The sequence below is a fragment of the Sander lucioperca genome, chromosome 10 (assembly GCF_008315115.2).
Source record: "Sander lucioperca isolate FBNREF2018 chromosome 10, SLUC_FBN_1.2, whole genome shotgun sequence".
Taxonomy (NCBI): Eukaryota; Metazoa; Chordata; class Actinopteri; order Perciformes; family Percidae; genus Sander; species Sander lucioperca.
In genome coordinates, this window is record NC_050182.1 from 13,455,573 (window position 1) to 13,470,673 (window position 15,101).

The 15,101-nt window shown below is 39.6% G+C and overlaps 1 protein-coding gene across 1 annotated transcript in view; it reads left to right on the top strand.

The window, feature by feature from the left end:
* LOC116035978 (raftlin-like) overlaps nt 1-14,308 on the top strand; it is a 114,552-nt gene extending 100,244 nt beyond the window's left edge. Inside the window, exons 8-10 of the mRNA XM_031279371.2 lie at nt 1,920-2,023; nt 6,772-6,847; nt 8,660-14,308. Of these exons, the coding sequence (XP_031135231.1) occupies nt 1,920-2,023; nt 6,772-6,847; nt 8,660-9,325 (846 nt within the window). The 3' untranslated portion in view covers nt 9,326-14,308. The remainder of the gene's footprint in view (nt 1-1,919; nt 2,024-6,771; nt 6,848-8,659) is intronic.
* The last annotated feature ends 793 nt before the right edge of the window (nt 14,309-15,101 follow it).

Sequence of the window (15,101 nt, forward strand, 5' to 3'; positions counted from 1 at the left end):
CCTACAACTTGATATGTGACTGCGTTAGGTCTGTTTGTGCATGTTCTGTCATCCTGGTCAATAAGAATCTGCGGAAGAAAAATGAGGCGCTGTGCAGTGGAGTGGGTTTAAGTGTTTTGACTTGAGGTCTGTCTCATGGCAGACAATGAGTGCTGCATGCTGATCAGTCTCTGGCTTTACTCTCACTCTTTATTCTCCCTGTGTGACCACCCACTGGACCCTGATGCATAATTAGTAGAGGCAATAGCAGTATAGAAGTCAAGCAGTAGTTTTTACAGTGAAGAAATGTATGTTAAAGCAATACATATATAAAACTTAGAACACTGGTAAGAGTAGAAACAAGACAAAATTAAAAACTGGCACCCTGGTTACCACAATAAAAGCTTTTTTCTGATCTGTGATACTTTCTACAAAAATACAGAAAGTGATGGTCCTGCTAAAGCTTTTGTATTTCACTCTGAAGTGTTTATGTCACCAGATGTTTATGAATCTGTGGTGTGGCTCCTTCAGAGATGAAAAAGGGTTTGAATCTAACTTGTGGCCCTTTCTCTGCCCCTTTCTATATGTAATATCTAATAAAAATGTAATACAAAAAGCTTAAAAAAATGATCTTAAAAAAGAGGCATACTTTTCTAATGTAGCCTCTCGGTGATAGAGGCTACATTAGAAGGCAGGTGTAAAGTATATTCTCATAAAAACCTCGCCTGGTTCAGCTTTAATTAGACAAGATTTTCACAGTTCACAGTACAGTGAAGGGTAATGTAGCGTGTGTAGGTGTGATGTATTCGCAAGTCTCTGTTCTTGTACAGTTGATCATTGCACTATGAATAGACTCTGTTCAGTTCTGTGTTCATGTTCACTGCCTTCCTGACTCATATCAATACCCATACTGCTCCATTGAGTGCAACGTTCTGGAATTTATGTAAAAAAGTTAACGGCCTGAATACTGAGACTTACTACTCTCGTCTTTCAAAAGTTTTTTTGCTTTGCATAATCCAAAAATTCAGGCATCCTTTTGGAAATTATGGTGCCGCCCCTTGAGGTCTCTTAATAACTGGCAGCTCTGTGTGTGTGTGTGTGTGTGTGTGTGTGTGTGTGTGTGTGTGTGTGTGTGTGTGTGTGTGTGTGTGTGTGTGTGTGAATGCATATGTTGTTGTAGGTATGAGCAATATGATTGACACGCGTTGTGGTGTTTCATTTTCAGCAGGTGCCTAACATGACAAGAATGGCAAACCACATGCACACTTCCTCTCCGAACAGGGTGTGTTCTGAAAGTACATTAAGTAATCTGTGTCTTTCAGTTTGAATTAATAACAAGCTATTTTTTACCCAAAGTCAAAATAAGCATAGAAATGTTTGTGCGTGTCATCCATTCTTGATTTAAATACTGTATGCCATTAAGAGAATGGCTCATTTGATTGTGTTTTAATAGCACAAACAGCATTTAAATGTTTACCACAAAGTGAGCAGTTTCACATGAGCAGTCTATTTGCTCAAGGACTTACTGTGCTGACAAATGCTTATCATAAATAGAGATGGTTACCATGTTGACTCATGGCAACCAGGGAGTTTCTGCAGCAGTTTGTGTCTCAGATTTTTATTCTTTTCGGTGTACATTGCTTTAGAAAACAACATCTCAGACGGCACACGTTCTTCGTATTAAAGTCGTTAAATCTGATGTTTCTGTTTTTTTCTTAACTGAGATTTGAAGTGATGCTGACAGCGCTTGATTGCATCTCATACCTTGATGCTTCACAGCTCTAATCACAGTGAATGCACTCTGCTACATAATATGCATGCGTACTGTTCACTGTGCGGCGTACGTGGTGTTTAAATGGAGATGGACGGGGATTATGTGCAGGTTTCAGGTGGTTTGTGTTGATTGCAGGTTGTAATGGACACCTTGTTTTTTTCCACAGGGTTTGCAGGTGAAGGCAGATTATGTTCCTCTGCTACAGTCCCTGGCCATGTATGGATGGAGGCTCACCTGTGTGCTGCCAACTCCTGTAATCAAGACTAACAGGTAATGGCCCTCACCTGACTATTAAAGGGACATTGTGGTCCATGCATGGTCCTTGTTTAATAAAGATTGATAGAATAATTCTTATTCCAATCTAATTAGGCTACTAAAAAGGGATATTAAGTAATCTATGACCATGTAATGACCCCTGTTGGCAACCAGAAGAAATTGCAACAAGAGCAACTGCAAACTTTGTTACTTTGTGCTTGTAAAAAAGTATTCAGAACACACATCTTAACTATTCATGTGGTTTATTAAACCAATTGGCTGCAACACTGGTGATATATGTGTCTCCTATGGGGGCAACACTTATGTACACATGTATTTTTTATTTTTTTTAAAGATTAAAAAAACATTATGATTAAGATTAGGATTAAGGTTTTTAGATTTTCTAAAAAGCAAATGGAATAAAAAATTAATACAATAGAATGCAGTGAAAGGTTTGAATAAATAACCCTCAAAGTACAAGTACATAAGTAGGTTTTACTTACTGTAGTACTTGAGTAAATGTACTTTATTATGCTCTTGAATTACTTAAAAAAAACACTGGATTATCCCCAAAGTGCAGTCACCAAGTTTGAAACAAGAGTCTTTTTTTTTTTTTTTTTTTTTAGTTCTTAATAAAAGTTGACATTTGGGAGTTTTCACAAGATAACAATGCTTTTTATAACCTGAAGTGACAGCTCTGTCACTGCAGGGTTTACAAAGAATACACATACTTTCATGTTTTTGTTTTTACTTTTAGTTTTGTCGTGGGGATTCAACTCTGAAGTTCAGATAAGACCTACAAAGAGTTTCTTAAGAAATGTGAAGCTGATAACTCGGCTGAAAACTCTTAAAATCCAAAGATATTATAAACTTAACACGCACACCTTATCTGTTCAAGTTATTGTTCAAAGAAATATGACGGCTTTTAGAAAAAATTTACCTAAATCTGTGCCAATTTAGGCTGAGCTTCAAGCCGAGCAGCAGCAGCTGTGGAAGTTTAAAAGCAGCAGCTCTGACTGTTGGTGGAAAATCTCTTCACTGAAATGTAACGGTTCCTCAGCTAAGCCTGTGCTGACTCATCACTCATGGCTGCTATATGAGTGTACATCCGCTTATGGTCAAAGGCCTCGCATGTTCTTTAGGCACCCTGAAGAGCTTCAATTCAAGACATAATTTGATCTTCAACATGCTGATAACGTAACTCACCAGTCAAATATGTCACTGCAGTATGGTTAAGACTCTTCAAACCAGTCTTAGAAACAACTCATGCTGTAGGTGTTTTAAAAAAAAATGTGTAAAAGATGAAAAAACAATTTAGTCAAAGGCCTTCAATGTCTAACAGAGCTACTTTGCTTTAAATGCAGTCAAATAATGTTTAACACAAGGTTAAGGGACAGCAGTTGGCCTTTGAAGTCTTTACTTGAAGGAAATGTGAAACTTTGAAAACTTTATTGGACAACAAACTCAATGATAGTCATTGCAAATCAGAAAAGAGCAGATACACAAGAGTTAAACCATATGTATTGTAACAATATATTAGTGAAGTAACAAGGAAACCGGATTTACTAAGTATATGCTAGCTAGCTGTCAAATTAGTTGCATTGTGCCCCATGCTAGGAAGAAACAAAGTATCAAGGGTAAATATCTACGCCAAATCCCCATATAGGGTAGAATAAACACCTAATTAATCTAGTAAACATAGAATTCACAAAGTAAAAGTAAAAACAGCAAAAATACATAACAGTTAGCCAAATAGTAATTCAACAGAATGTTGTATTAGCAACACATTAGCCTCTGACAGCTAATGGCTAGCTTATTTAGCAGTAGACAACTAAAACTACTAAATTCTACTACACAAATCAACACAACAGGTGTAGTAAATGAGTACCCGCAGATAATGCTTCAGCGCATTTAGATAAAAGATGTCTGTCAATATTTGCTTGGTCACAGATTTGACAAAAAGGTGGACTTAACAATGTCAGTTAGGGCACTTTTACACCCATAGTTTGGTGGACTCGGTGCGATTCGGTGTTTTAAGCCCCCAACGTCGTCTTCCAGGCAGCGCTGCCTGGAAGGCACTAGGATTAGGCAATGGTTAGGGTTAGGGTTAGGTGCCTTGAAGTCGACGGTCGCAGCGCTGCCTAGAAGTCGAAATTGGGAGCTTAAAACACCATTGAGCGTGCAATTCTGGGGTGAAGTTGCAACATTGTTGCTTTTGTCATTTGGTTTGTTTTGCTTTCACATTGCACTTTTTCAAACGCACCAAACACTGTAAACACTAAACTTTAGATTTTTTTTTTTTTTACAAAGAACGTGGACAGGAAAGGGATCCTTTGGACAGGAGGAATGATTACAGCAACACGTAATTTAAATATACATACGGGAGTATTGTTTTAAGATAGACTTTAAAAATGTGAAACTATTCTTATTATATAACATGTCAAACTGATGAAGTGTACATTCAGTATTTCTATCAGTACACTGAGCGATTGTTTGCTCTGATCCCATCTCAGCTGGTCATGTTTACTAGTATAGCTGATTAATTACCTCTCTATTTTCATCCTTTGTTTTTTTTTCTACATTCCCGCCCTCCCTCTCTCTCAAAATGCCACAACACAACAGCACAGCATGGCTAATTAATCATAGTCGGCCTAGATACAGTACAAGACGGAGCTCATTTCTCCCCCTTCCTTGAAAATATTTTGCGCAACGAAATAATGGTTGATGATCTATTTCAGATTAGCAATACTCATTACACTTGTTTTTGTGCTGTTGACTCCTGCATTTTTAAATAGCAAAATTTGATAATGCATGCTTTTATGTAGTCTGTAGGGTTTGCAGACTGCACTTCATCTGGAGGGGTCGGATAAGTGTCAGTGATCTCAGCCGTGTCTGAAATTAATGCTAACTGGTGCTCAGCGGCTTCTCCATACAACATTAATTCATGTAGTTGTCTCAGAGCATGCATTCCTGTTTGCCACATTCAATTAATGTAGTGTATGTGTAATTACATTTTAGAGCCATTTACAACAGTAAATGTGAATTTCTCTACATTAACGGTGGAACAAGAGAACAAGGAAACAACAAGGTTCAGACAAATTAGTTCATTATTGCAGGTATCTAAATTAGCTGGAGACAAAATAGTGATCAACATATAGAGTCTTAATCTCAGTCGTTTCAGAAGAAAAGTTTGCATTTTTGAGTGCAGCATTTGATTTGTCAGGCTTTTCTCTTTTAAGTGTCAGTTTGCAGCAGAGGTGTGCAGTAGACTTTTTCCCTCAAGATGAAGCCGCCAACAGGTACATTCACCCATAAATAGAAACGGGACATTGCGGTTCTATATGGCTTCAAGTTATAATAGTGCGGCTGACACTGACAGCCGAGAGTAGGTTCAGTAAAGACCTGTAATTTTCTGAGCCATCCACTCCTCTCTGCCTTAATGGGCTAGGGCTTTTTGCTAGGAACTCCGGTTAGTTTTCAGCTTTGATTTGCCAGGAAGCAGTCCAGCATTCTTGACAGCCTCGAAAATGGCTTATGGATAAATGGTGGGAGGAAGAAGGTAATGGAAAAAAGAAGTTGTGGTGGGCTTTGGATAGTTTAGATAGTAAGCCTTCTGCTGGAAGAGACTCAAGTCCATTTGATGTTGAGAAAGGGAAGATTTGTAGCAGGCTTTTAGGGTTCTGCAGCGATCATAAACCTGCCATCTTTCCTCATGTGCAAGGTTGAGCTGGCAGCTTAACGTTAGCCAGCACCTAACCCTTGTGTGTATGTGTGTTGTGCGTGCGTGTGTGCATGTGTTATTAAACTTGTGTCAGATAGCAGCACAGGACAACATATCTCCTTTAAGCCATGTCCAATAATAGCAAAAGATAAATAGAAGGAATAAAGAAGAAACAAACAATAAAACTGTGCTGTCACCGGAGATAAAAGCAGAGAGGTAAAACTGAGCAGGCAGCTAGTTGAAAAGAGAACACTGCACTATTAAAAGGGGCTGTATGAATGACGAAGATGAGCAGACAAAGGAGTGAGAGTGAGAGTGAGTGTGAGAGACAGGAAGCCCACTCAGAAATGAACCTGCATTTTCTGCCGCGTTTAATCTGTCAGCGCGGGTACTTGTGCAGATTATCCTTCTTAGAACACAGGAGTGTGTCATGTGCATGGGATAGAAGATTATGTTTGGGGAATTTAAGGAAAAGAGAAGAAATACATGTTTTAAGAAGTTGCTGTTCACAAGCTGCACAATTTGCCTCCTTGGGTGTGAAATATCGGTTTCCTTACGAGACTCAAATATAAGGGGGGGAAACAGATGACAAACAGTGAAGAGGTTGGGCCACAAACATGAGCCATTATCCTTAAACTGTCAGATAAGAGTGTAAAGCATGAGCGGCGGCCAGCAATCATTTGACTATCTTGATGGAAGGTCGGAGAAAGAGTGTGGATCAATCTGTGTTATCCCAGGATTTAACTCAAATTAATTATACATATTTATCTTGGAGTTCCGCGACAAATTTTCAAGCAAAGAAATTAATAAATTATAAAGAGTCCGTCAATGTTTGTAACATTGTTTTTAAATGTTTTAAAGCAATTGGGGAAAGTGTCTTTCCATCTCTCATTCTCATTTTATGTTTAATCATTTCTAGATAAATAAGTACCAAAATATAAAAGTATTTGATTAAAGAAATAAAATTGTCTTGTTGAATTGACAATATTTTCCTCCAATGTCCTCTCCTCTTTCCCTTTCTCTCCCTGTCCTCATCTTTTAGTGATGGAAGTTTGTCCACCAAACAGATTGTTTTCCTGCAGAGACCCGTCTTGGGCCGAAAGAGGAGGGAATCCAAGGTACACAATTTTAAATTCCTCTCTGTATTTCTTGGCTAATGTGGATGTGGAGTCTCAAACCAGTCGGTCTGTCACCTGCAGGGGTGATTCCAAGATTTTTTAAGTGGGGTGGCACAGGGGGGGGGCGATAATCAGTAAGGGGGGCCCGGGGGGTCACCTGCTCACTAGGGCTGCACGATTAATCTAATCGCAATCGAGATGTCACTCTGTGCAATTACATAACCGCAAAAATTGTGCGATTTAAGTCAACAAAAAGGTGTACTGTGTGCGTGACACTCTGTGTGCAATCCACGTCTCCACGTTGTAACACCCTTTACTTTACCAACAGTATTAACAGCAGATGGAGCCACCGTGTCTTAAGAAGCTTGGTGTTCACTGTTAACTAATTTTACATCATCTTTGCCATCTCTTTTTTCCTCTGCTTTTCCCTCACACAGCCGCTACGCTAACTCTGACACCGCTCACCGGCGGCCGCTCTCCTCGCTTCACCACTCAGGCACTGATGTCACTCACTCTCCTGCCATTCTCACTCTCACTAATGCCTGATTTATGGTTCTGTGTTGAATCTGCCCTCTGAATTACGGTACCCCAGGGATGTATTAAGCGCGCCCCTCGTAACAATGTCCACAAAAGATGACCAGTGACCAGTCAGTGTGTTTATTTTTCCAAGATTTTTTTGGGGCGTTTTAGGCCTTTATTTATAGGGAAGCTGAAGACATAAAATGGGAGAGAGAGAGAGAGAGAGAGAGAGAGAGAGAGAGACATGCAGCAAAGGGCCACAGGATGGAGTCGAAACCGCGGCCGCTGCGTTGAGAAGTAAACCTCTGTATATGGGTGCGCGCTCTACCAGGTGAGCTACACAGGCGCCCGCAATCAGTGTGTTTAAGCAGTAGTGCATGTGTCGCGAATGGTCACGTGAGTATTTAGGTCTAGAGGGGTTCAGAGCATGCAGACCTTAAGAAGAGGTTGTACAAAGTATATAAGTAAAACAAATACACATTTCAAAATGTTAGTAGCTTATTTTCTGCATTTTCCTTGATAATCAAGTAAACTTATGATACCATTAAATCGCAACTGCAGCATCGCAATCGCAATATGACTTTTTCTCCAAATCGTGCAGCCCTACTGCTCACCATATATCGAAGGCCAACATCACCTTTTGCCACTTCCAATTCCACAGCTGTTTTTGTTTTAAGTAGCCAAACACACACAGCGCTGGACAAATGAGAACGGACTCCTCTCTGTCTGAGATATGGGGAATTCCTCAGCAACAGACAAATGTGTTGTTTGGAGAAGCAGGCTTGGTAATGCTTTATTGGCGACCCTGAATAGTGGCGATAACCTCTAAAGCTAACCTTTGTCCACAGTGGAATGAATCCATGTGATGCTTTCTGTGACCCGACTTTAAACTGCCATCACAACAACAAATTTAATAGGCCCTAAGACTCAGGGAATTGCTAGCATTAACAAGATTTTCTTGGCCATTTCTTTGCCGTCTATCTCAGTTCTCTATATCCTCGCAGTGTGTTGAACCCTGCAGAAGTTGTTTAAATAATTGAGGACATATTGCATAAAATTGTTTGGCCAGACTGCAGGCCTGGAGGCCACCAATAACTCCCCTCAAAATGGCCTCAATTTCCTTCTCGGCATCAATGAGACTCATTTGAATTAGCTCGTTATACCAGTGCAATATTAGATCCACTGTGATCTATTCTTAATAAAGTCTGTGCGTACTGCTTTGTGCCCAAAAGCATATTTAAAGAGTTACAATGTATTCCACTAATATGCTTACGTAAACTTTGAATGTTTCAGAAATTGATCTTCAAGCCCCGAAGCAAGTCCAACAAGAACTGCATCAAAGACACGGCAAAGAACAAGAAGAAGAAGAAAACAAAAATTGAGAAGGATGCGGAGGATCCTAAGATTCTTGATGACAGAGAAACGGTTGAGAAAGAGGAAGAGAAGAGTAAGGATGAAAAAGGGAACGCAACAGATGTAGAGGCAGCAAGAGAAAGTGAGACCTTGAAAGAAAGGGAAATGAGGTGTGAGAAAAATAGAATGATTGATGATGGGATTGAAATCAGCATAGAGACTGTTGAAAAGAAAGATGGAGGAGCAGAGACAGAGGACAAGGGAGCAGAAAACTGCACAGAAGAAGAGGGAGAAGAAAAGATAACACTGGATGAAGAGGGATCAAAAGAGAACGGAGAGCCTTTAGAAAACGGAGAGGTCCAGGAAGCCACGGAAATCGTTGCGACTGTCGAAACACAGAGCGAGACCAAAGAAGAGGACGAGGGCGTAGCAGAAGTTGTAATCGAAAACGGGGTCGAGACGGATGAGGACAAAGACAAGGGCGAAGAGATTGCAATCAAGCGCAAGACAGAAGAACCAGCAGGCGTGGAGGTCAATGCCAAGGAGATGGTGGCAGAGTCACAGGCCAAGCCAACTAATCAAAGCCCAGAAGAGACTCTAGAGTAACCCCAAGTAGTCCAAGTCAAGGTTTTTTCCCACCCTACCTCTCTATTCCCCATCTTAAGAACTGGTTCACAGTGTCGTCCCTGATCCAAATTAAAGGGGCTTCAATCCCCATCGCTGCAGCATTCTCCAAACCTACCATCACCACCGACAATTCCCCTGCAACCTGCCATATTGTAGCTACAGAGCGACATCAGCCCTACTGTATAACCATGCATACTGAATGTATATATCCATAACAGGAGATGTTGTTGCAGGATAGACTATGTGGAGACACTGGAATATCTGGATGAGGATCGACAGAGGGTTCAATATTTTGAACGATGCCATGATCAGATTGGGAGCGTTTTCCTGTTTCTTAAGAAAAATGAGAAACAGTTTAAAGGCCTCGTCACATCGGTGAAATTCCGCAGCAAAAACCATTTCCTGTCAATGGAATCACAGAGATTAGTGGGTTCGTTTGTCGGGGCGAAGTAAATCTGTGTGAATTTCTCACAACAAGTTTGACATAAATTTGCACCCATAGTAAGCCATTATATTTTGTGTTAAACTTTGAGGGCACTGAGACTCGGAGAGCCAAAATGGAGGAAGCTATAGTAGCTGTGTGAACTCCCGTTAGCGACCAAGATAACTAGCTTGCTAACTGACAGTTAGCATTTCATTATTGGATGAAGTGGTGTACAAACCTGAAAACAAAATGTTAGAGGGGAGTGACCGCCCCAGTATAGAGAAAATAAAACGAAGCTAGGAGAGCTATTGCGTCGCTAGCTTTTTAGCAGTTTTAGTTTTACCAACTAGCCTTGTAAATAGTTCCTACATCACCAAGCCTCTAAATTAGACTGTGCCACTTTCTGGTGTGATCAGGACCTTAAGGGAGTAAGGAGCGTTACATGATTCTCAATGCAATGTAATGTAAGGGTTACCTTATTAAAACACCAGTGATCATGGATTAAAGAGCATTTGTTTCCCTCAGAAAAGTTGTTTCGCCCGGTGGCAATCGCTTTTTTTTGACGAGGGCCCGGCTGGGGCCAGTTACAGACTAAAAAAGCATTAATGTAGAGCCCAATAGTTTCTGCGATAACAGAATCATGGACGGTATCGCAAAATTGAGAATTTAAAAAAACTATAAGACTTTCAGAAGATTCCATATGGCCCTAGATTAAGTCAGTGCTAAAAGCTAACTGGACATTTGAAGATATGACTATGTCTAAGTTTCCAACCGAGCCGTAAAAAAACTGTAGTTTAAAAAAAAAAACATCTTAAAATTATTATAAATATATAATAATAAATTATATAAATTATAAAATATTAAAAACATTTAAAAATAATTCCCAGTGGCTTAGGCCTGGTGGCGAGCAACTTAGACCCAGTGGGCCAACAGGCTTACAATACACTGAGGGAAACACTGGCGTTCTCTGCTTGCTTTTGAAGAATAGTTTGAGAAGCATAGGTCCTAATAGTCGTACTCAGATACTTGTACTGAGCAGCTTTTTTTTAGTTTGTGAAGCTAAGAAAAGAGAAAGTCAGCTCCAAAATCTGAGAGATAGTATCTTGACAGGTCCTCATCCACACGACTGACATGCTCAGAAAAGCATCTTTATGTGATCACAGACTATTACTGTTTCCCGTTCCTTCGTTCTGTGCACCATAATAAGTTGTGAGGTGGAGGGAACTTGGAAAACGCTGGTAGAGGTGATGGGAAAGGCGTTTGTTGCGACAGGCAATCCAAAGTAGGGTGAAGAGATAATTGTTTACGCTGAGCTCTAAGCCGTCAAGTGCTTCAAAGAGAGCCGATAATCACTCTTTGGTGTGGTGTGCTAAGCTCACCTTGCATACAGAATGTTCATATTCAAAGCTGAGTCAGATAAGGATGTGAAATTCAGCTGAATGTTTGCAGCTCGGGGGGGGGGGACTCATATTTAGAGGCACCTAGTTAGCTTTTACATACAGGAGTGAGGATTTATTTCTGCGCAAAGTTGCATTTTTAATTACATTTCCAGTCAAAGGCCACAAACAAAAGCTCTCATCAGTGTGGAGATGAGAATAAGCTGTGTGGTCAGGACTGGGCCTTGTTGTTTACGGAGAGACCAAACCTAAAGACTGAGAGAGAGAGAAATTGAGACATAGAAAACCGTTGAGAGTGAAAGAGAAGGCCCACCGAGCATAAGAGAGTCAAATAAAAGAAATGAATAGGCTCATTTAAAGTTACAGCCGTTTGCGTTCCACATTCCCTGTTGAGATTTCCTTCATTATTTTACCTCCAGCTCTTTAAGCACCTCATTTCAGACATCAGTTCTGACAATAACGGAGTCATAATGTGCTGTTTCATGGCATCAAGTAGCTTTCCATTTTAAGAAAGAGGGATGGGGGGAGGTGAAAGGGAGGGAGAAAGGTAGCAATGTTCACAGTGTAGAGCTCTCATTAGCTCACTAATGGGTTTTAGTCAGTGGGGTATCTGTCAGGAATCATGCATTTATAATGAGGGTCACTTATTGGGGGATGTATTGACAGCAAAACACCTCAACATGTCAAGCAAATAGCCTTCAGATTTAACGGTGATGTCATGGGGAATCATTTGCACTGAGGAGGAAGAGTCTGTGTTAACAATGTTAATTTTTGCAAAGAATTTACAAACAATACATTATAAAATATGTCAGAAAACCTATTTATTAGAATGTTAGCATTCACATAATGAAGAACTTAAACTACCTGCTGTCCTGCTTCACACTGGCTATAATTTGTCAAAATTTGGATCTTTTATTTTATGAGTAATACATGATACTTTGGTCAAGAAAAATGTCTCCTTTTTGTAGATGAAACTCTTCAATTACACAGAAGTAAGATTGATTATGCTGAATAAGTGCTCTCCTTAATTAATCCACCCGCCGCTGAGATTTTTTTCAATGTAAAATGGCAAGTGATTTTGTGTAGAGTAGAATTTAAAAACTGTGACCAGCTTAGCCTTACTACTATACTGTAAATGCCCCACAATCTGCTTTTAGAAATGTTGTATAGAGGCACAATGGTGATTAAAGTGTTATATGTTTGTAATAGTCAAACAGGAAAGATTTGAAACAGTCAGTGCTGGTATTTTGAAGCTGTTGTTCCCTGTTTTATTACTGGAATTCAGAGTGATGGGATACAAGTGTTTGTCTATATGAAGGTAATATGTTTTGGAAGAACATTTTGTTTTATTATTGTGAATGTTCTGTTTTTGAGTCAAGAGATCTTACTGTGGGCTTTGTGATGCCTCTGCTTTTCCGCTAAAGCTTGCTAAAATGTATTTCTGACTGACGCTTTGAGCTACCTCCCGAGGGCTTTTGGTGGTTTTAAAATGAGGGGTCGCCGTGTGTGTGACCCCCAAAACATATGCTCCTTGTCCTCTCGCCCTCCACTATGACGGAGTCCAGACCCGTGAGGGCTAATGGCAGAAAAGGTCAAGGGTCATATTTGAGCCAGAATGGATTTTCCACAGCTGTACACAGGAGATGGCACTAGCACATGACAAATAACCACTCTGATAATATAGAAATTAAGATATGAAGTCATATCATAATATTTTCTGTAGTGTTTTTTTTTTTTCTTCTTCATTTATTTTTAACGCCATTATCTCAGCAGCTTTTAGCTTTTGGCTGTTTGAGCTTTAATAAGCACTTATTGTATTCAAGAATTATGTTATGCTCCCACTAGCATCAGAGCTGCTGGGGAGCAAATAAGACTCAGCTGTCACTTTCACGTTTGTCAGAATGTGACAAATATGAATATGAATGAAAAGGCAATACCAAAAGACGCCTTTTGATAGCTGACAAGATCATTTATGAATATTTGAGAAATATCCCCACTGAATCCTGGTCCATTTATTTCGTCAGATTTAATCAATTTCTTCATTTTCCCCAGCGTCGTGAAAAAACATCTTAACTGTCATATATCCGTTTTATGAATATGAATTTGTTTCAGTATTCCTGCCTTTCTACTTTTGATGTTGTTGTTTTTAATCAGAAACTGTGATATTTATTCCCCTTTGGCATCCTGCAAAAACAGGCAGATCATATTCCACTTTATCTAGAAGAGCAGAGTTTGGAATATCAGTTAAGCGGCGAGGTGATCTCATGTGACATGACTGTGTTTTCGACTCCTACTACATTCCCGTTGGACATCCTCAAACAAGGATGATCGTAATCTTGACAAAAGTTACAAACGGCCCTGTATCCGCCTGTCCTACCTGAGGCCGCGGCCTTCAGGGCCCCATCTTTTCCTGATAAGGGCTGATTGGTGGCAGTGCAGTCTAACCTTTGACATCCAGGGACTGTGTGTAATTGTGATTTTTTTTTTTTTGTTTGTCCGGTAGAAAGAAAAAAATTAGAACACAGACAGGGAGAGAAAAGCGAGGCAGGATCTCACACTTCATCAGTTAAATGATGCTGAACCATGTTACCTTAGCCATCTGTGAAAAGGAGAGCTTTGACTAATGTTAAGACTTAAATATACATCTGCAGCTCTCTGTATTTGTGTAAAAAAAAAAAAAGAAGTTAATATACATTTTCCTGGCTTCTATCGGCATAATTGTCTCTGATCATCAATAGTGGCGCTGGTGCAATTGTTCTTGGTAATGCTATAAAGAAACATAATGGTTCATTTCCTGTCCTGTGTGCTACATGATGTGAAATGGGCAGAGTAGAAATGACAGAACATGATATAATAAGATGCCGTCATTTTTCTTCTTCTGTGTTGTCACTTTAGCTTGCTCACAGCCTCTGGAAAATGTGTTCTTAGGTTTTTTGTCTCTGCTGTTTTTTTATCACCTTGGCTGCCATCTTGAATGTTGAGTATCTTTGATCATGTGCAGTTGTCACTTGCATAGCAGTGTTTGCTATCGAGGAAGAAAAAGTATTCTTTATCTTTGCTAGCCTGAGTATGTCCACATTCCTATTGTTCATGACATCTGTACAATTTGTATATTATAAAATGATTTATATTTAATGTGTACATGTGTCTTTGCTTTTTTTGTGTCAAAGGGCATACAGGGCCTGTTTGTTGAGGCCGCTGCTATTGAAAGTTGCTCAAAGATGCTCAAGCGCAAAGCTTTTATGGGAATTTTGGTTTAGCTCTAGATTTGACTCATGAGCTCATCAATGCTGTTTCATTTTTTTTAGAGTTGGAAGAGAAAAATGTACACAGATGCATACTGTACGTTCTGCAATCAGGGATGTAGTCAGGTCCACTTAAATTGAGTCCAAGTGAAAGATTGGGTCAAGATCATGTCAAAAAAAAACAAAACAAAAAAACAGGGCCCATTCCTTCTTACTATTGTCTTATTATTGTTCACAATGAGAGAAAACTGTCTTCAATCAATCAGTAGTATAATGTTTGAAATGCAATAGGAACAGGGAACAACATCTATTTGCTGCAACTTAATTATTTGGCAAAATAAATCAGGACTACATCTAATAATTATAGAAACCAAATGTTCTTGCAGAATTTTACAATATGACACTGCAAGTATATCTTTCCACACCAAATGAGGATGCTTGATTGCCACATAGCAAAGTCACACTGTGAGAAACCAGCATTACCTGCATTGTATGTGACATTAAAGGATTTATACTTATTTGTCACTTCAATGGGGAACTGACCACATAGCTGCCTTACCAGTCTGTGAGATACTTACAAGACAGAGAGAAAAAAAAAATCTGAAGACGGAGAAACAATTTGAGTGTACGGCTTTACCTCAAACCTTGACAATAAGCTGACATAAAGGTCAATGCTCAAGCTATCTCTG